Raw genomic sequence first — 21,274 nt, forward strand, 5'->3', positions numbered from 1 at the left:
ACATATTTGGAACAAATATGTCTGTGTATGCATCGCGATATTCTGCGCACCTTGGAGGCGTTGAGTCTCCTTAAGACTGGGATTTCATCATTTTCATTTATTTATTTATTGTCACCATACATGGCTTACCAACAGTCGTTCAATATGTTTCAGCTTGTCCAAGTGCAAGGAAAGACGTGATTTTCATTTTGGAGGACTCTAGTCGAATCTCGGATTTTACCTATAATTCCATGAAAACTTTCATTTTTGATGTAATCGACACTTTCACCATTGCAAACAACAACGTCAATGTTGGCCTCGTCAAATTTGGGACAACGGCTACAGTTGAGTTCGTCCTTCAAGATTTCCAGCAAGATAAATCCGGGCTCTTGTCTGCAGTTGAAGACACAGTCCAGAGAGGGGAGAGTATGGCACTTCCTGCAACTGCATTTGCACTCACAAGAAGCGATATTTTGCGAAGCAACCAAGGCGACCGCCCTAACGCTGATGATATTGTCATCTTCATCACTGGTTCTGTAAGTGATGACTCTTCAGATACAGCAACCGAGGCAGACATTCTGCGTGCAGAGGTTGATGAAATGTTTGGTGTTGGAATAGGCCTATCGGACCTCACTGAACTCAACTACATTGCAGACGATCCGGACTTCGAATATGTATTCACCGTTGACAATGCTGAGGATGTTGGCACCCTTCTCAATTCAGTCTCTGCAACTGTGTGTAAGTCCTAGTCACTGAAGTCAGCATTGATAGACTGTCATGGTTGCACCATATTTATGTGGTTGTTTTTTTCTTCTAATAATGGAAATGTTAAGACGTTATATGAATTAATTCTGTTGTTCAGATATGGTTCGTGAGTTCCTGTTTCTGAGAGATGCTACTTTTGAATGAACTGTTACTGAATTCTGTGTTACCGAGTATACACACACACACACACACATATGTATATATATATAGAGAGAGAGACAGAGAGAGACAGAGAGATAGTTACATCGACTAAGTGGGAGTGCCAACTGCATACCTCCTGCGGATGTATTTCATGTAGATCATGCATCAAATTTCTATATTGCATGTGCAAATATTGTGCATGTGAACCGCTGCGTTTTGGTGTAAAGATTTGTTAAGAATTCGCCGTTTTTCCTCATTTTAATCATTTTTTCAACTTAAGACAATAATCTTCAACGTTACGAATTTGCTTTACAATTCATCAGTTCATGTGTAAACAGTAAATTCGGACAGCATGGAATATTTTACAAAATTTAGTTTAGAGTGAGTGAGTGAGTGAGTTTAGTTTTACGCCGTACTCAGCAATATTACAGCAATATGGCGGCGGTCAGTAAATAATCGAGTCTGGACCAGACAATCCAGTGATCAACAACATGAGCATCGATCTGCGCAATTGGGAACCGATGACATGGGTCAACCAAGTCAGCGAGCCTGACCTGACCACTCTTACGACAAGCTGAGTCGCCTTTTATGGCAAGCATGGGTTGCTGAAGGCCTATTCTACCATGGGACCTTCACGGGCCATTTAGTTTAGAACAGTTGACTGAAGTAAATGGCTACATTTACACAAGTGAGTCAAAACATTTGATAGGTAGTGTAGTAGTGATAGCTAAACCTGTAACTTTAGTAAAACCCTGTTTCAGTATGTAAAGCGTCCATGGTAATGCGTAAATGTCTTTTTTTTCTTATAGGTGGTGCATGTGATCCATCCTGTCCCTCCACGGGTATATGTGACAGAGTAAATAATATCTGTAATTGCTACCCCGGGTGCGAGAATGGTGGATCTTGTGATACATCGACCAGCACCTGCAACTGCCCTGCCAACACAGCTGGAGATAATTGTGAAGGTATGAGATAGTTGACCTCTGCTAAATGTGACAATTTCCCTCTGAGCGGGTTCCTAAATGGCCACTGAACAATTGTAAAGCTATTTTCTGTAAGCAGGTAAGTGAGTGAGTCAGGTTACTAAATCGTAGCGGAGAACACCGGAAATTGGGTTCACACATGTGGGAAATAGAACCCGTGCCTCTGACATGGCGAGCGAACGCTTTAACCACTCGGCTATCCCACAGGACGATGGTTGTTAAGTGAGCCAAGCAATAGTTTGACAGGAAAATGACACAAGACGACTGTTACACGACAACCAATATTGCAAGTGATTATGAAGACTACCATCGAGGACACGCCAAATGCAACTTTTGGAATCACGACGACCACTTTTAAAGACCACGGCACTACCGTTATTACTACAACGACGACAATTACGCTAGAAGCAACCACAACTACAACCGCTAGAGATCGCGTTCACAACTACCGTGCCTCATAATACAGTGGGGACAGCGGGGTGTCCCAGTGGTGAAAACGTTGATTTGTTCGGGTTCGATACTTCACATGGGCACACTGTGGGAAACTCATTTATGGTGTCCCTCGCCGTGATGTTGCTGGAATATTCTTAAAAGCGGCGTAAAAGTAAAATTACTCACTCACGTAACACAGTGAAGTAAGACAAGGGTAGCGTTTAATATTCCCCAAAATGTGAAACACGTGTAGGATTAAAGTTTCGATATCGAGTGTGCCCACCGTATGCACCAGCACATGCGACACCTGGAGATCATATTGTGACGTTGCCTTAGCAATCTGCTGCCACTCATCCTGAAGCGCAACACCAAGTTCATGGAGATAAGCAGGTCACAGTCGCCGTTCACGGACAATCCTATCCAACACATTCCACAAATGTTCAATGGATGACAAGTCTGGATATTTTTCAGACCACGGTAGTGTCAGGTCTTTGAATGTCATTTAGAAGTGAAAATACATAAGAATGAAGATTTTTATGGATATCAACTTCTTTATGAGAGAACACAACGTTCCGGAGTTAATGCTTACTCCTTCATCAGGTGATTGAGAAAGGGATACAGAGGTGTATTTATATGTACAGGTAAAACAATAACAAAGTAACAAGTGGAATGAGTTAACGAAAGCTAGTGTTCTCTCATAAAGAAGTTGATATCCATAAAAATCTTCATTCTCACGGTAGTGTCGCAATGCCCAGTTGTCTGGCAAAGACAAGTGCTACACGGACACTCTTGTGCGCTATCATCTTGAAAAATGAATTTACGTCCTTGACTGCGGGCCATAATAGCAACAAGCGAGCGCTTCCAGGGACGTCACTCTATTGTCTTGCCAGATTTTCCTTCAAAGAGTAAACCTCTACAGGTAGTTACTCGGGCATTTTCTCAAATACCAAAGGATTTGCACAGGAACATCACTTGAGTTTGAATTATTTTATGTTCTCGGTCGTGGGTGAATCGAAACCAGGACCTAGACACGCCAGAGAACACAACATGAAGCCATCAACGTATAAGCTAGACCTGAAGTGGTTGACACCACTGTAGACGGTCCGTCTGTGGGCGTTTTACATGATAACGCCAAGATAAGGACGCCATGCTTTCAGTCCAGCCTCAAGATGTCTGTGACGTACTGTGCTGTAGGAATATCGTATCCCAGTTGTAGCATGGAACTCTCACTTCAGTTCTGGCGCAGTTACACCCATTCCACTGGCCATCTGAATCTCATCCGAAGCCCATCAGCACATATGATCCAAATTTTGGGATAATGTAAACTCCGTTATGATACAAAGCCACCCAACCTCCCTTTTTTATATTTATTTCGGGTTAATCGGGCGAGTTTCAGTTTCCCTAGTCAGAGTTTCTTGTATGACCTAAACAAATATGCTAGGAGAGCTCATGAACCTGACATCATGTGCCCTGAGACGCATTGCAGCCTCTTCTTTGTCCTCTCTCCTCAAACATTTCTGCTCTTTCTTTCCTATCTTCAGCATCTTGGACTTGTGTCCAATGTAAATCTGTGGAGTGAGTGTCGACTGACCCCCTTTATGGCGTTTGTTGACCGTCAAATGTCACCGCTTCCTATGAGATATGTGTCGGATGGCATTTGAGTTAATGGTGTTAATTATCATTTTACCTCCCTATGAATATCACATCTGTGATGGGTGGCTATCAGGCGCGTCGGACAGACTGCAGATAACAATCAGATGAGCGTCAGATGAATTTTATTCATCAGACACATGCCGTCAGACGTCTGGTGGACACGTCCGATAGTTGGACAACAGGAATCTGAAACACATCGGACTGGCACGACATTCATCCGACATATGCATTCGATTTGTAACCGAAAATAGTGTCCGATGGCGCACTAAGGTCCGTAGCTTAGCTCCTTCATCGTATGATTTTGCCTGGTAGGATTCATTGGACTGTGATGAGTCAGAAATCTCGGTCTTTTCTGGCTATGGACTTCCGATTTTGACGTCACCACTCTGACAATGTAGAGCAGCAAACCAGAAGATAACGGTCTTCGACTGCCCTGAAAACCTGAACACTCGATTCTGGATTTCTCCAAACTGCAACGTCCATAAACTTCCTGTGCAGTGCCATTTTTGTGCCAGTGCCACAATCGCGGTGGGAAATTGCGTGTTGTGACAAACACCTGCGTATCATGCCTCAAATAGCCCTTCAGTGCACGCGCACTCGTCAGTGTAAAGCATTTAGGGAGACAGTCAGTGTTTAATTGCTCTGGACTTGAAATTCAAGAATTCAACAGTTTAGACGTTGTGACTCATATCACCTATTCTCCATATGGCCTCATATTCCTGAACGTTTTAAACTCAGAGTACTGATAATCTGGCAATTCACTAAATGTGACTTGCCGATCTTCATAACGCTGTACGCTCCTTCAAGATCTCTCCGCTCCCTAGGATCAGTTTTCAGTCCATACCTACTTAAAACCTCTACCTCTGCCGCTGCTACCCTCTGGATCTCTCTGTGTCTTGACCTAAAACTAGTACCAACTCTGCCACTCTTCAAAAACAGACTCAAAATAGTCCTCTTTCAACGCTATGTTTCATAAATACTTGTATTTTCTTGTACATGTGAACTGTAACCCATGTAGGCCCGGAATAGAAGAGGCCTTCCGCAACCCATGCTTGCCATAAAAGGCGATTAAGCTTGTCGTAAGAGACGACTAACGGGATCGGGTGGTCAGGCTCGCTGACCTGGTTGAACCATGTCATCGATTCCCAATTGCGCAGACCGATGCTCATGTTATAGATCACTCGATTGTCTGGTTCAGACTCGATTATTTTCAGACCACCGCCTTATTGATGGAATATTGCTGAGTGCGGTGTAAAACTCACCTCACTCACTAACTCAGATATGAACTGTGACTTGGAAGTGACGTTGTATGGTGGAAGTCAGCGCTATACAAGTACTGTCATTATGATGTTTTACATATTAAGATAGAAATGCTGCAGAGAGGATACGGGTGATCCCGGCACGGTCAAGCTGGGAAAGCTGATCATCGGCCCAGTGACCCTTCTACACGCAGCTCAGACAGCGAATGGGACTTCTTCCAGGAAACGCTGCCTAGTCGAACCTAGTCATACATGGGATGACATTTCAAAGACGAGGTCCGTATATTTTAGCATGATTTCGTTGGATTTTGCTAATCACGTTGTTGTAAAGGGGACTGAAAATTGAACAACAATAAATTCACTGGGTTTATCTAAAATAAGATCAGGATGGTTGACTGGAATTCAAAGGTTCTCTTAGGGCCTATTCCACAGAAGTTTAAAAGCATCACTTTCCTTGATGCTCTGGACATGCATGGACCATGGATGGACCTGGCGGCCCAAACCACATGCATGGCGAAGACAATAGTAGAAGCAACGAGTGATGCCATAATATCTTTTAATATAGGCTGTTTCTGCCAAGGAAGGGCATCCAATGCAGCGATGCTGGGAAAAGTCTGAGAATTATTTTGCACAATTTCGACGTTTCATATCAATATTTTCTTTAAGTGACGAGTTGGAACTGACTGGTCCTAAGCGGCAGCAAAAACAAAACCTTTAGTTTCACGTTTACTTCATATGGGCAAAGGAGTTGGTTTGATTGCTATTCTGCACACACATGATACAATGGCTTCTCCACATGTGACCGACTCTGGGCTTCCCCTGGTTTACTCACATCACTGTACCGCCCAGCAGCACATCACAATAAAAAAATCTATATCAAATTTCAAATTCTGTCCAACAACATTGCCACGCTTGATATATTTGTGGAATTCCTTTCCTTCATTATAATTCTCGACATGCATCATCCGATAAATAATCATTTGCAAGAGCAGAGAAGAAGAAGAAAATGAAGTTCCTCCGCTAATCAAATCAACCTGAAATAATCGGCCTATATAAGCGACAGAGAGAGGAGCGAGGATGGTGGGCGCTGTTATCAGATATGATCCTTCTGATCAGGCGGTAAAGACTCTTATTGTTGTATTAAACCTTATATCTCTTTTCTTTCAGACATCAATGAATGCACCGCTAACACGGACACCTGCAACGAAAATTCAGACACTGATGAATGCTAACAGGGACAACTGCAACGAAAATGCTCCCTGTGAAAATCAGAATAACATATTGAGAGATTAAACATTAGTCTAAAGTTGTGTAAATATACGGGCTCAATGCACGTGTTTTATAACACACTTGTTAAATGCCCCATGTAAATTCTGCATGAAAATTGTTTAAGCTTGTCTTGACCATCACCAACTAATCAAAATTTAAAACTTACCGCTATGCTATCGTCACATTCTATATTCTATCCGATTCATTTAGTCAGGTATCCGGCCTGGCAATGCCAACATATGTTTGTGATTGTTTCAAATTCCATACTAAACCAGTGTATTCAATGCAAGGGGGCGAATTCAAGGATGATGTTGACATGTAAAACCCAAATCCCGTATGTGCGTGGTTGTATGGAATAAATCAACCATCAAAACACATGAGACGAATTGATATAGACATCTGTGTCAATCCAGCACACCACAGTGAAAGCAGGGAGACGCGATCTCGTGACTCATATTGTGAAGGTGGCAGGGTAGAGCAAGGTGTATCGAATTTCTGACATTTTCCCCTCGGGCTGTGACTGCACCATGCCTCAATGTACACAGTGTGTGAAAAAAACACATGTGATTAGTGATAATTTCAAGCCATTGTCAGAAGGGTTTAAATAATTCCACAATCAAACCGGATCAAACCAGTTTGTGGTACTGAAAACTGAATTCTATAATCATTGGTCCAAACTCACGGCGTGACGTGACGATAAGATGTGTTACCCAATTCCTGTGGAGTGCGTGGTCATTGACTCCTCAGTCAACCGAGAGCCGTTTCCCACAGGGGTGTCAACCACTGGCTCCATCAGCTCACCACCATGGTGTCATTGGCCCCCTCTAAAAATGAGGTCACGCGGGTGTTTCATGACGTCATAAAAAGACTATTTCACCCCTATAGAATGACTATCAACAATAACAAATAACGGAGTACGAATGCCAAATAAGCATGTTCAAAAAAGAGACCTCAAATAAGTAGAGAGAAATTATTTAATCAAACTTTTGGAGAATATCATTGTCTTTAAAAATAGCATTCATTAAAACGCACCTTACGTCAGGATGGTCGTATTCCAGACCTCGATGAATGCGCCACTAATACGGATAACTCTGATGCAAATGCTGCTTGTACCAACACACCAACCGGATCATTTACTTGCATGATATAATAAGTATTCATCACAATCAACCATTCTTAAATTAATGAAACTATGTTAATGAAACTTTAGGAGGACATGAGTATCTTTCAAGATGGAATGCAAGTATGTTGGAATTTACTTCACACTTCACAAAGAATTGTTGTTTCAGACATCGACTCATTTAAAAGTGTCATACTTAGAGCAATATCTTACGAACAAAGTAGGTACGATATATGGCTAATATTTAGCAAAATTGATGTCTTCATCACAATAAACCAATCTAGCAATGTTTAATGCCAATATAACGTTCTGTTAATAGCAATATTAACGTAATGAAAATATTTGTTGGAACTCAACTTTAGGAGGATATGAGCATCCCTTAAGAAGGAATGTAATTATGTTGCAATTTACTACACAAAGAAATGTTGTTTCAGACATCGATGAATGCGCCACTAATACGGATAACTGTGATGCAAATGCTGCTTGTAGCAACACACCAGCCGGGTCATTTACTTGCACATGTAATTCTGGATATGAAGGAGATGGAGTAACCTGCACGGGTAAATAGAACCAATGCAATCATCATATCAAAGATCTTCCTGTTTACCTTTTAGCAACATACGTGGCCGTTTAAGAATGCACTACTCAGAGACGTATCTTACGAAATGAAGGTAATATACATGACCAATAGTTAAAATATCATAAGTATTTGTCACAATTAACCAATATCGAAATATATAGTCCCAGTTTAACGTGCAGCCGATGGCAATCTCTAATTAATGAAAATATATGCTGGAACTCAATTTTAGGAGGATATGATTATCTTTCAAGAAGGAATGCAATTATGTTGCAATTTACTTCACGATGGATGTTGTTTCAGACATCGATGAATGCGCCACTAATACGGATAACTGTGATGCAAATGCTGCTTGTAGCAACACACCAGCCGGGTCATTTACTTGCACATGTAATTCTGGATATGAAGGAGATGGAGTAACCTGCACGGGTAAATAGAACCAATGCAATCATCATATCATAGATCTTTCTCTTTGGTTACTGGAGACACGAGGACTCATTTAAAAGTGTCATACTTAGAGCAATATTTTACCAAATGTAGCTTCTCGACAAGTGAGTGAGTAAGTGAATAAGTTTAGTTTTACGCCACCCTAAGCAATATCCCAAGCAATATGGTGGCGGTGTACTACACAAGACCAATAGTTAACATATCATAACCATTTATTTAAAAAAACCAAGCTAGGAATATTTAATACCAATTTAACATTCTGTCAATAACAATAATAACCTAATAAAAATATAGCCTTCAATTCAGCTTTAGGAGCATATGAGTATCTTTCAAGAAGGAATGCAATTATGTTGCAATTTACTTCACGATGGATGTTGTTTCAGACATCGATGAATGCGCCACTAATACGGATAACTGTGATGCAAATGCTGCTTGTAGCAACACACCAGCCGGGTCATTTACTTGCACATGTAATTCTGGATATGAAGGAGATGGAGTAACCTGCACGGGTAAATAGAACCAATGCAATCATCATATCAATGTTCTTTCTCTTTGGATACTGGAGACACGAGGACTCATTTAAAAGTGTCATACTGAGAGCAATATTTTACCAAATGTAGCTTCTCGACAAGTGAGTGAGTAAGTGAGTAAGTTTAGTTTTACGCCACCCTAAGCAATATCCCAAGCAATATGGTGGCGGTGTACTACACAAGACCAATAGTTAACATATCATAACCATTTATTTACAAAAAACCATGCTAGGAATATTTAATACCAATTTAACATTCTGTCAATAACAATAATAACCTAATAAAAATATATCCTTGAATTCAGCTTTAGGAGCATATGAGTATCTTTCAGGATGGAATGCAATTATGTTGCAATTTACTTCACAAAGAAATGTTGTTTCAGACATCGATGAATGCGCCACTAATACGGATAACTGTGATGCAAATGCTGCTTGTAGCAACACACCAGCCGGGTCATTTACTTGCACATGTAATTCTGGATATGAAGGAGATGGAGTAACCTGCACGGGTAAATAGAACCAATGCAATCATCATATCAAAGATCTTCCTGTTTACCTTTTAGCAACATACGTGGCCGTTTAAGAATGCACTACTCAGAGACGTATCTTACGAAATGAAGGTAATATACATGACCAATAGTTAAAATATCATAAGTATTTGTCACAATTAACCAATATCGAAATATATAGTCCCAGTTTAACGTGCAGCCGATGGCAATCTCTAATTAATGAAAATATATGCTGGAACTCAATTTTAGGAGGATATGATTATCTTTCAAGATGGAATGCAATTATGTTGCAATTTACTTCACGATGGATGTTGTTTCAGACATCGATGAATGCGCCACTAATACGGATAACTGTGATGCAAATGCTGCTTGTAGCAACACACCAGCCGGGTCATTTACTTGCACATGTAATTCTGGATATGAAGGAGATGGAGTAACCTGCACGGGTAAATAGAACCAATGCAATCATCATATCATAGATCTTTCTCCCTGGTTACTGGAGACACGAGGACTCATTTAAAAGTGTCATACTTAGAGCAATATTTTACCAAATGTAGCTTCTCGACAAGTGAGTGAGTAAGTGAATAAGTTTAGTTTTACGCCACCCTAAGCAATATCCCAAGCAATATGGTGGCGGTGTACTACACAAGACCAATAGTTAACATATCATAACCATTTATTTAAAAAAACCAAGCTAGGAATATTTAATACCAATTTAACATTCTGTCAATAACAATAATAACCTAATAAAAATATAGCCTTCAATTCAGCTTTAGGAGCATATGAGTATCTTTCAAGAAGGAATGCAATTATGTTGCAATTTACTTCACGATGGATGTTGTTTCAGACATCGATGAATGCGCCACTAATACGGATAACTGTGATGCAAATGCTGCTTGTAGCAACACACCAGCCGGGTCATTTACTTGCACATGTAATTCTGGATATGAAGGAGATGGAGTAACCTGCACGGGTAAATAGAACCAATGCAATCATCATATCAAAGATCTTCCTGTTTACCTTTTAGCAACATACGTGGCCGTTTAAGAATGCACTACTCAGAGACGTATCTTACGAAATGAAGGTAATATACATGACCAATAGTTAAAATATCATAAGTATTTGTCACAATTAACCAATATCGAAATATATAGTCCCAGTTTAACGTGCAGCCGATGGCAATCTCTAATTAATGAAAATATATGCTGGAACTCAATTTTAGGAGGATATGATTATCTTTCAAGATGGAATGCAATTATGTTGCAATTTACTTCACGATGGATGTTGTTTCAGACATCGATGAATGCGCCACTAATACGGATAACTGTGATGCAAATGCTGCTTGTAGCAACACACCAGCCGGGTCATTTACTTGCACATGTAATTCTGGATATGAAGGAGATGGAGTAACCTGCACGGGTAAATAGAACCAATGCAATCATCATATCATAGATCTTTCTCCCTGGTTACTGGAGACACGAGGACTCATTTAAAAGTGTCATACTTAGAGCAATATTTTACCAAATGTAGCTTCTCGACAAGTGAGTGAGTAAGTGAATAAGTTTAGTTTTACGCCACCCTAAGCAATATCCCAAGCAATATGGTGGCGGTGTACTACACAAGACCAATAGTTAACATATCATAACCATTTATTTAAAAAAACCAAGCTAGGAATATTTAATACCAATTTAACATTCTGTCAATAACAATAATAACCTAATAAAAATATAGCCTTCAATTCAGCTTTAGGAGCATATGAGTATCTTTCAAGAAGGAATGCAATTATGTTGCAATTTACTTCACGATGGATGTTGTTTCAGACATCGATGAATGCGCCACTAATACGGATAACTGTGATGCAAATGCTGCTTGTAGCAACACACCAGCCGGGTCATTTACTTGCACATGTAATTCTGGATATGAAGGAGATGGAGTAACCTGCACGGGTAAATAGAACCAATGCAATCATCATATCAAAGATCTTCCTGTTTACCTTTTAGCAACATACGTGGCCGTTTAAGAATGCACTACTCAGAGACGTATCTTACGAAATGAAGGTAATATACATGACCAATAGTTAAAATATCATAAGTATTTGTCACAATTAACCAATATCGAAATATATAGTCCCAGTTTAACGTGCAGCCGATGGCAATCTCTAATTAATGAAAATATATGCTGGAACTCACTTTTAGGAGGATATGATTATCTTTCAAGATGGAATGCAATTATGTTGCAATTTACTTCACGATGGATGTTGTTTCAGACATCGATGAATGCGCCACTAATACGGATAACTGTGATGCAAATGCTGCTTGTAGCAACACACCAGCCGGGTCATTTACTTGCACATGTAATTCTGGATATGAAGGAGATGGAGTAACCTGCACGGGTAAATAGAACCAATGCAATCATCATATCATAGATCTTTCTCCCTGGTTACTGGAGACACGAGGACTCATTTAAAAGTGTCATACTTAGAGCAATATTTTACCAAATGTAGCTTCTCGACAAGTGAGTGAGTAAGTGAATAAGTTTAGTTTTACGCCACCCTAAGCAATATCCCAAGCAATATGGTGGCGGTGTACTACACAAGACCAATAGTTAACATATCATAACCATTTATTTAAAAAAACCAAGCTAGGAATATTTAATACCAATTTAACATTCTGTCAATAACAATAATAACCTAATAAAAATATAGCCTTCAATTCAGCTTTAGGAGCATATGAGTATCTTTCAAGAAGGAATGCAATTATGTTGCAATTTACTTCACGATGGATGTTGTTTCAGACATCGATGAATGCGCCACTAATACGGATAACTGTGATGCAAATGCTGCTTGTAGCAACACACCAGCCGGGTCATTTACTTGCACATGTAATTCTGGATATGAAGGAGATGGAGTAACCTGCACGGGTAAATAGAACCAATGCAATCATCATATCAAAGATCTTCCTGTTTACCTTTTAGCAACATACGTGGCCGTTTAAGAATGCACTACTCAGAGACGTATCTTACGAAATGAAGGTAATATACATGACCAATAGTTAAAATATCATAAGTATTTGTCACAATTAACCAATATCGAAATATATAGTCCCAGTTTAACGTGCAGCCGATGGCAATCTCTAATTAATGAAAATATATGCTGGAACTCACTTTTAGGAGGATATGATTATCTTTCAAGATGGAATGCAATTATGTTGCAATTTACTTCACGATGGATGTTGTTTCAGACATCGATGAATGCGCCACTAATACGGATAACTGTGATGCAAATGCTGCTTGTAGCAACACACCAGCCGGGTCATTTACTTGCACATGTAATTCTGGATATGAAGGAGATGGAGTAACCTGCACGGGTAAATAGAACCAATGCAATCATCATATCATAGATCTTTCTCCCTGGTTACTGGAGACACGAGGACTCATTTAAAAGTGTCATACTTAGAGCAATATTTTACCAAATGTAGCTTCTCGACAAGTGAGTGAGTAAGTGAATAAGTTTAGTTTTACGCCACCCTAAGCAATATCCCAAGCAATATGGTGGCGGTGTACTACACAAGACCAATAGTTAACATATCATAACCATTTATTTTAAAAAACCAAGCTAGGAATATTTAATACCAATTTAACATTCTGTCAATAACAACAATAACCCAATAAAAATATAGCCTTCAATTCAGCTTCAGGAGCATATGAGTATCTTTCAAGAAGGAATGCAATTATGTTGCAATTTACTTCACGATGGATGTTGTTTCAGACATCGATGAATGCGCCACTAATACGGATAACTGTGATGCAAATGCTGCTTGTAGCAACACACCAGCCGGGTCATTTACTTGCACATGTAATTCTGGATATGAAGGAGATGGAGTAACCTGCACGGGTAAATAGAACCAATGCAATCATCATATCAAAGATCTTCCTGTTTACCTTTTAGCAACATACGTGGTCGTTTAAGAATGTACTACTCAGAGAAGTATCTTACGAAATGAAGGTAATATACATGACCAATAGTTAAAACATCATAAGTAGTTGTCACAATTAACCAATATCGAAATATATAGTCCCAGTTTAACGTGCAGCCGATGGCAATCTCTAATTAATGAAAATATATGCTGGAACTCAATTTTAGGAGGATATGATTATCTTTCAAGATGGAATGCAATTATGTTGCAATTTACTTCACGATGGATGTTGTTTCAGACATCGATGAATGCGCCACTAATACGGATAACTGTGATGCAAATGCTGCTTGTAGCAACACACCAGCCGGGTCATTTACTTGCACATGTAATTCTGGATATGAAGGAGATGGAGTAACCTGCACGGGTAAATAGAACCAATGCAATCATCATATCAAAGATCTTCCTGTTTACCTTTTAGCAACATACGTGGCCGTTTAAGAATGCACTACTCAGAGACGTATCTTACGAAATGAAGGTAATATACATGACCAATAGTTAAAATATCATAAGTATTTGTCACAATTAACCAATATCGAAATATATAGTCCCAGTTTAACGTGCAGCCGATGGCAATCTCTAATTAATGAAAATATATGCTGGAACTCAATTTTAGGAGGATATGATTATCTTTCAAGATGGAATGCAATTATGTTGCAATTTACTTCACGATGGATGTTGTTTCAGACATCGATGAATGCGCCACTAATACGGATAACTGTGATGCAAATGCTGCTTGTAGCAACACACCAGCCGGGTCATTTACTTGCACATGTAATTCTGGATATGAAGGAGATGGAGTAACCTGCACGGGTAAATAGAACCAATGCAATCATCATATCATAGATCTTTCTCTTTGGTTACTGGAGACACGAGGACTCATTTAAAAGTGTCATACTTAGAGCAATATTTTACCAAATGTAGCTTCTCGACAAGTGAGTGAGTAAGTGAATAAGTTTAGTTTTACGCCACCCTAAGCAATATCCCAAGCAATATGGTGGCGGTGTACTACACAAGACCAATAGTTAACATATCATAACCATTTATTTAAAAAAACCAAGCTAGGAATATTTAATACCAATTTAACATTCTGTCAATAACAATAATAACCTAATAAAAATATAGCCTTCAATTCAGCTTTAGGAGCATATGAGTATCTTTCAGGATGGAATGCAATTATGTTGCAATTTACTTCACGATGGATGTTGTTTCAGACATCGATGAATGCGCCACTAATACGGATAACTGTGATGCAAATGCTGCTTGTAGCAACACACCAGCCGGGTCATTTACTTGCACATGTAATTCTGGATATGAAGGAGATGGAGTAACCTGCACGGGTAAATAGAACCAATGCAATCATCATATCAAAGATCTTCCTGTTTACCTTTTAGCAACATACGTGGCCGTTTAAGAATGCACTACTCAGAGACGTATCTTACGAAATGAAGGTAATATACATGACCAATAGTTAAAATATCATAAGTATTTGTCACAATTAACCAATATCGAAATATATAGTCCCAGTTTAACGTGCAGCCGATGGCAATCTCTAATTAATGAAAATATATGCTGGAACTCAATTTTAGGAGGATATGATTATCTTTCAAGATGGAATGCAATTATGTTGCAATTTACTTCACGATGGATGTTGTTTCAGACATCGATGAATGCGCCACTAATACGGATAACTGTGATGCAAATGCTGCTTGTAGCAACACACCAGCCGGGTCATTTACTTGCACATGTAATTCTGGATATGAAGGAGATGGAGTAACCTGCACGGGTAAATAGAACCAATGCAATCATCATATCATAGATCTTTCTCTTTGGTTACTGGAGACACGAGGACTCATTTAAAAGTGTCATACTTAGAGCAATATTTTACCAAATGTAGCTTCTCGACAAGTGAGTGAGTAAGTGAATAAGTTTAGTTTTACGCCACCCTAAGCAATATCCCAAGCAATATGGTGGCGGTGTACTACACAAGACCAATAGTTAACACATCATAACCATTTATTTAAAAAAACCAAGCTAGGAATATTTAATACCAATTTAACATTCTGTCAATAACAATAATAACCTAATAAAAATATAGCCTTCAATTCAGCTTTAGGAGCATATGAGTATCTTTCAAGAAGGAATGCAATTATGTTGCAATTTACTTCACGATGGATGTTGTTTCAGACATCGATGAATGCGCCACTAATACGGATAACTGTGATGCAAATGCTGCTTGTAGCAACACACCAGCCGGGTCATTTACTTGCACATGTAATTCTCGATATGAAGGAGATGGAGTAACCTGCACGGGTAAATAGAACCAATGCAATCATCATATGAAAGATCTTCCTGTTTACCTTTTAGCAACATACGTGGCCGTTTAAGAATGCACTACTCAGAGACGTATCTTACGAAATGAAGGTAATATACATGACCAATAGTTAAAATATCATAAGTATTTGTCACAATTAACCAATATCGAAATATATAGTCCCAGTTTAACGTGCAGCCGATGGCAATCTCTAATTAATGAAAATATATGCTGGAACTCACTTTTAGGAGGATATGATTATCTTTCAAGATGGAATGCAATTATGTTGCAATTTACTTCACGATGGATGTTGTTTCAGACATCGATGAATGCGCCACTAATACGGATAACTGTGATGCAAATGCTGCTTGTAGCAACACACCAGCCGGGTCATTTACTTGCACATGTAATTCTGGATATGAAGGAGATGGCGTAACCTGCACGGGTAAATAGAACCAATGCAATCATCATATCAATGTTCTTTCTCTTTGGTTACTGGAGACACGAGGACTCATTTAAAAGTGTCATACTTAGAGCAATATTTTACCAAATGTAGCTTCTCGACAAGTGAGTGAGTAAGTGAATAAGTTTAGTTTTACGCCACCCTAAGCAATATCCCAAGCAATATGGTGGCGGTGTACTACAAAAGACCAATAGTCAACATATCATAACCATTTATTTAAAAAAACCAAGCTAGGAATACGTAATGCCAATTTAACATTCTGTCAATAACAATAACAACCTAATAAAAATATATCCTTCAATTCAGCTTTAGGAGCATATGAGTATCTTTCAGGATGGAATGCAATTATGTTGCAATTTACTTCACGATGGATGTTGTTTCAGACATCGATGAATGCGCCACTAATACGGATAACTGTGATGCAAATGCTGCTTGTAGCAACACACCAGCCGGGTCATTTACTTGCACATGTAATTCTGGATATGAAGGAGATGGAGTAACCTGCACGGGTAAATAGAACCAATGCAATCATCATATCAAAGATCTTTCTCCCTGGTTACTGGAGACACGAGGACTCATTTAAAAGTGTCATACTTAGAGCAATATTTTACCAAATGTAGCTTCTCGACAAGTGAGTGAGTAAGTGAAGAAGTTTAGTTTTACGCCACCCTAAGCAATATCCCAAGCAATATGGTGGCGGTGTACTACACAAGACCAATAGTTAACATATCATAACCATTTATTTACAAAAAACCATGCTAGGAATATTTAATACCAATTTAACATTCTGTCAATAACAATAATAACCTAATAAAAATATATCCTTGAATTCAGCTATAGGAGCATATGAGTATCTTTCAGGATGGAATGCAATTATGTTGCAATTTACTTCACAAAGAAATGTTGTTTCAGACATCGATGAATGCGCCACTAATACGGATAACTGTGATGCAAATGCTGCTTGTAGCAACACACCAGCCGGGTCATTTACTTGCACATGTAATTCTGGATATGAAGGAGATGGAGTAACCTGCACCGGTAAATAGAACCAATGCAATCATCATATCAAAGATCTTCCTGTTTACCTTTTAGTAACACACGTGGCCGTTTAAGAATGTACTACTCAGAGAAGTATCTTACGAAGTGAAGGTAATATACATGACCAATAGTTAACACTTCATAAATATTTATCACAAAGAACCAATCTCGGAATATTTAATACCAATTTAATGTGCTGCCAATAACAATGTTCACTTAATGTAGATATATGCTTGAACTCAACTTTAGGAGGATATGATTATCTTTCAAGATGGAATGCAAGTATGTTGCAATTTACTTCACGATGGATGTTGTTTCAGACATCGATGAATGCGCCACTAATACGGATAACTGTGATGCAAATGCTGCTTGTAGCAACACACCAGCCGGGTCATTTACTTGCACATGTAATTCTGGATATGAAGGAGATGGAGTAACCTGCACGGGTAAATAGAACCAATGCAATCATCATATCAATGTTCTTTCTCTTTGGTTACTGGAGACACGAGGACTCATTTAAAAGTGTCATACTTAGAGCAATATTTTACCAAATGTAGCTTCTCGACAAGTGAGTGAGTAAGTGAGTAAGTTTAGTTTTACGCCACCCTAAGCAATATCCCAAGCAATATGGTGGCGGTGTACTACACAAGACCAATAGTTAACATATCATAACCATTTATTTAAAAAAAACCAAGCTAGGAATATTTAATACCAATTTAACATTCTGTCAATAACAATAATAACCTAATAAAAATATATCCTTGAATTCAGCTTTAGGAGCATATGAGTATCTTTCAGGATGGAATGCAATTATGTTGCAATTTACTTCACAAAGAAATGTTGTTTCAGACATCGATGAATGCGCCACTAATACGGATAACTGTGATGCAAATGCTGCTTGTAGCAACACACCAGCCGGGTCATTTACTTGCACATGTAATTCTGGATATGAAGGAGATGGAGTAACCTGCACGGGTAAATAGAACCAATGCAATCATCATATCAATGTTCTTTCTCTTTGGTTACTGGAGACACGAGGACTCATTTAAAAGTGTCATACTTAGAGCAATATTTTACCAAATGTAGCTTCTCGACAAGTGAGTGAGTAAGTGAGTAAGTTTAGTTTTACGCCACCCTAAGCAATATCCCAAGCAATATGGTGGCGGTGTACTACACAAGACCAATAGTTAACATATCATAACCATTTATTTAAAAAAAACCAAGCTAGGAATATTTAATACCAATTTAACATTCTGTCAATAACAATAATAACCTAATAAAAATATATCCTTGAATTCAGCTTTAGGAGCATATGAGTATCTTTCAGGATGGAATGCAATTATGTTGCAATTTACTTCACAAAGAAATGTTGTTTCAGACATCGATGAATGCGCCACTAATACGGATAACTGTGATGCAAATGCTGCTTGTAGCAACACACCAGCCGGGTCATTTACTTGCACATGTAATTCTGGATATGAAGGAGATGGAGTAACCTGCACGGGTAAATAGAACCAATGCAATCATCATATCAATGTTCTTTCTCTTTGGTTACTGGAGACACGAGGACTCATTTAAAAGTGTCATACTTAGAGCAATATTTTACCAAATGTAGCTTCTCGACAAGTGAGTGAGTAAGTGAGTAAGTTTAGTTTTACGCCACCCTAAGCAATATCCCAAGCAATATGGTGGCGGTGTACTACACAAGACCAATAGTTAACATATCATAACCACTTATTTAAAAAAAACCAAGCTAGGAATATTTAATACCAATTTAACATTCTGTCAATAACAATAATAACCTAATAAAAATATATCCTTGAATTCAGCTTTAGGAGCATATGGGTATCTTTCAGGATGGAATGCAATTATGTTGCAATTTACTTCACAAAGAAATGTTGTTTCAGACATCGATGAATGCGCCACTAATACGGATAACTGTGATGCAAATGCTGCTTGTAGCAACACACCAGCCGGGTCATTTACTTGCACATGTAATTCTGGATATGAAGGAGATGGAGTAACCTGCACGGGTAAATAGAACCAATGCAATCATCATATCAATGTTCTTTCTCTTTGGTTACTGGAGACACGAGGACTCATTTAAAAGTGTCATACTGAGAGCAATATTTTACCAAATGTAGCTTCTCGACAAGTGAGTGAGTAAGTGAATAAGTTTAGTTTTACGCCACCCTAAGCAATATCCCAAGCAATATGGTGGCGGTGTACTACACAAGACCAATAGTTAACATATCATAACCACTTATTTAAAAAAAACCAAGCTAGGAATATTTAATACCAATTTAACATTCTGTCAATAACAATAATAACCTAATAAAAATATATCCTTGAATTCAGCTTTAGGAGCATATGGGTATCTTTCAGGATGGAATGCAATTATGTTGCAATTTACTTCACAAAGAAATGTTGTTTCAGACATCGATGAATGCGCCACTAATACGGATAACTGTGATGCAAATGCTGCTTGTAGCAACACACCAGCCGGGTCATTTACTTGCACATGTAATTCTGGATATGAAGGAGATGGAGTAACCTGCACGGGTAAATAGAACCAATGCAATCATCATATCAATGTTCTTTCTCTTTGGTTACTGGAGACACGAGGACTCATTTAAAAGTGTCATACTTAGAGCAATATTTTACCAAATGTAGCTTCTCGACAAGTGAGTGAGTAAGTGAGTAAGTTTAGTTTTACGCCACCCTAAGCAATATCCCAAGCAATATGGTGGCGGTGTACTACACAAGACCAATAGTTAACATATCATAACCATTTATTTAAAAAAAACCAAGCTAGGAATATTTAATACCAATTTGACATTCTGTCAAGAACAATAATAACCTAATAAAAATATATCCTTGAATTCAGCTTTAGGAGCATATGAGTATCTTTCAGGATGGAATGCAATTATGTTGCAATTTACTTCACAAAGAAATGTTGTTTCAGACATCGAAGAATGCGCCACTAATACGGATAACTGTGATGCAAATGCTGCTTGTAGCAACACACCAGCCGGGTCATTTACTTGCACATGTAATTCTGGATATGAAGGAGATGGAGTAACCTGCACGGGTAAATAGAACCAATGCAATCATCATATCAATGTTCTTTCTCTTTGGATACTGGAGACACGAGGACTCATTTAAAAGTGTCATACTGAGAGCAATATTTTACCAAATGTAGCTTCTCGACAAGTGAGTGAGTAAGTGAGTAAGTTTAGTTTTACGCCACCCTAAGCAATATCCCAAGCAATATGGTGGCGGTGTACTACACAAGACCAATAGTTAACATATCATAACCATTTATTTACAAAAAACCATGCTAGGAATATTTAATACCAATTTAACATTCTGTCAATAACAATAATAACCTAATAAAAATATATCCTTGAATTCAGCTTTAGGAGCATATGAGTATCTTTCAGGATGGAATGCAATTATGTTGCAATTTACTTCACAAAGAAATGTTGTTTCAGACATCGATGAATGCGCCACTAATACGGATAACTGTGATGCAAATGCTGCTTGTAGCAACACACCAGCCGGGTCATTTACTTGCACATGTAATTCTGGATATGAAGGAGATGGAGTAACCTGCACGGGTAAATAGAACCAATGCAATCATCATATCAATGTTCTTTCTCTTTGGTTACTGGAGACACGAGGACTCATTTAAAAGTGTCATACTTAGAGCAATATTTTACCAAATGTAGCTTCTCGACAAGTGAGTGAGTAAGTGAGTAAGTTTAGTTTTACGCCACCCTAAGCAATATCCCAAGCAATATGGTGGCGGTGTACTACACAAGA

At 38.6% G+C, this 21,274-nt stretch overlaps 1 protein-coding gene across 1 annotated transcript in view; it reads left to right on the forward strand.

Moving 5' to 3' along the window:
* The window catches only part of LOC137260878 (matrilin-2-like), a 29,904-nt gene that overhangs the window by 902 nt on the left and 7,728 nt on the right, over positions 1–21,274 (forward strand). Inside the window, exons 2-9 of the mRNA XM_067798425.1 lie at positions 154–717; positions 9,009–9,134; positions 9,984–10,109; positions 11,930–12,055; positions 13,430–13,555; positions 14,849–14,974; positions 15,295–15,420; positions 16,795–16,907. Coding sequence (XP_067654526.1) covers positions 154–717; positions 9,009–9,134; positions 9,984–10,109; positions 11,930–12,055; positions 13,430–13,555; positions 14,849–14,974; positions 15,295–15,420; positions 16,795–16,907 — 1,433 coding nt within the window. The remainder of the gene's footprint in view (positions 1–153; positions 718–9,008; positions 9,135–9,983; positions 10,110–11,929; positions 12,056–13,429; positions 13,556–14,848; positions 14,975–15,294; positions 15,421–16,794; positions 16,908–21,274) is intronic.

The sequence above is a fragment of the Haliotis asinina genome, chromosome 14 (assembly GCF_037392515.1).
Source record: "Haliotis asinina isolate JCU_RB_2024 chromosome 14, JCU_Hal_asi_v2, whole genome shotgun sequence".
Taxonomy (NCBI): domain Eukaryota; kingdom Metazoa; phylum Mollusca; class Gastropoda; order Lepetellida; family Haliotidae; genus Haliotis; species Haliotis asinina.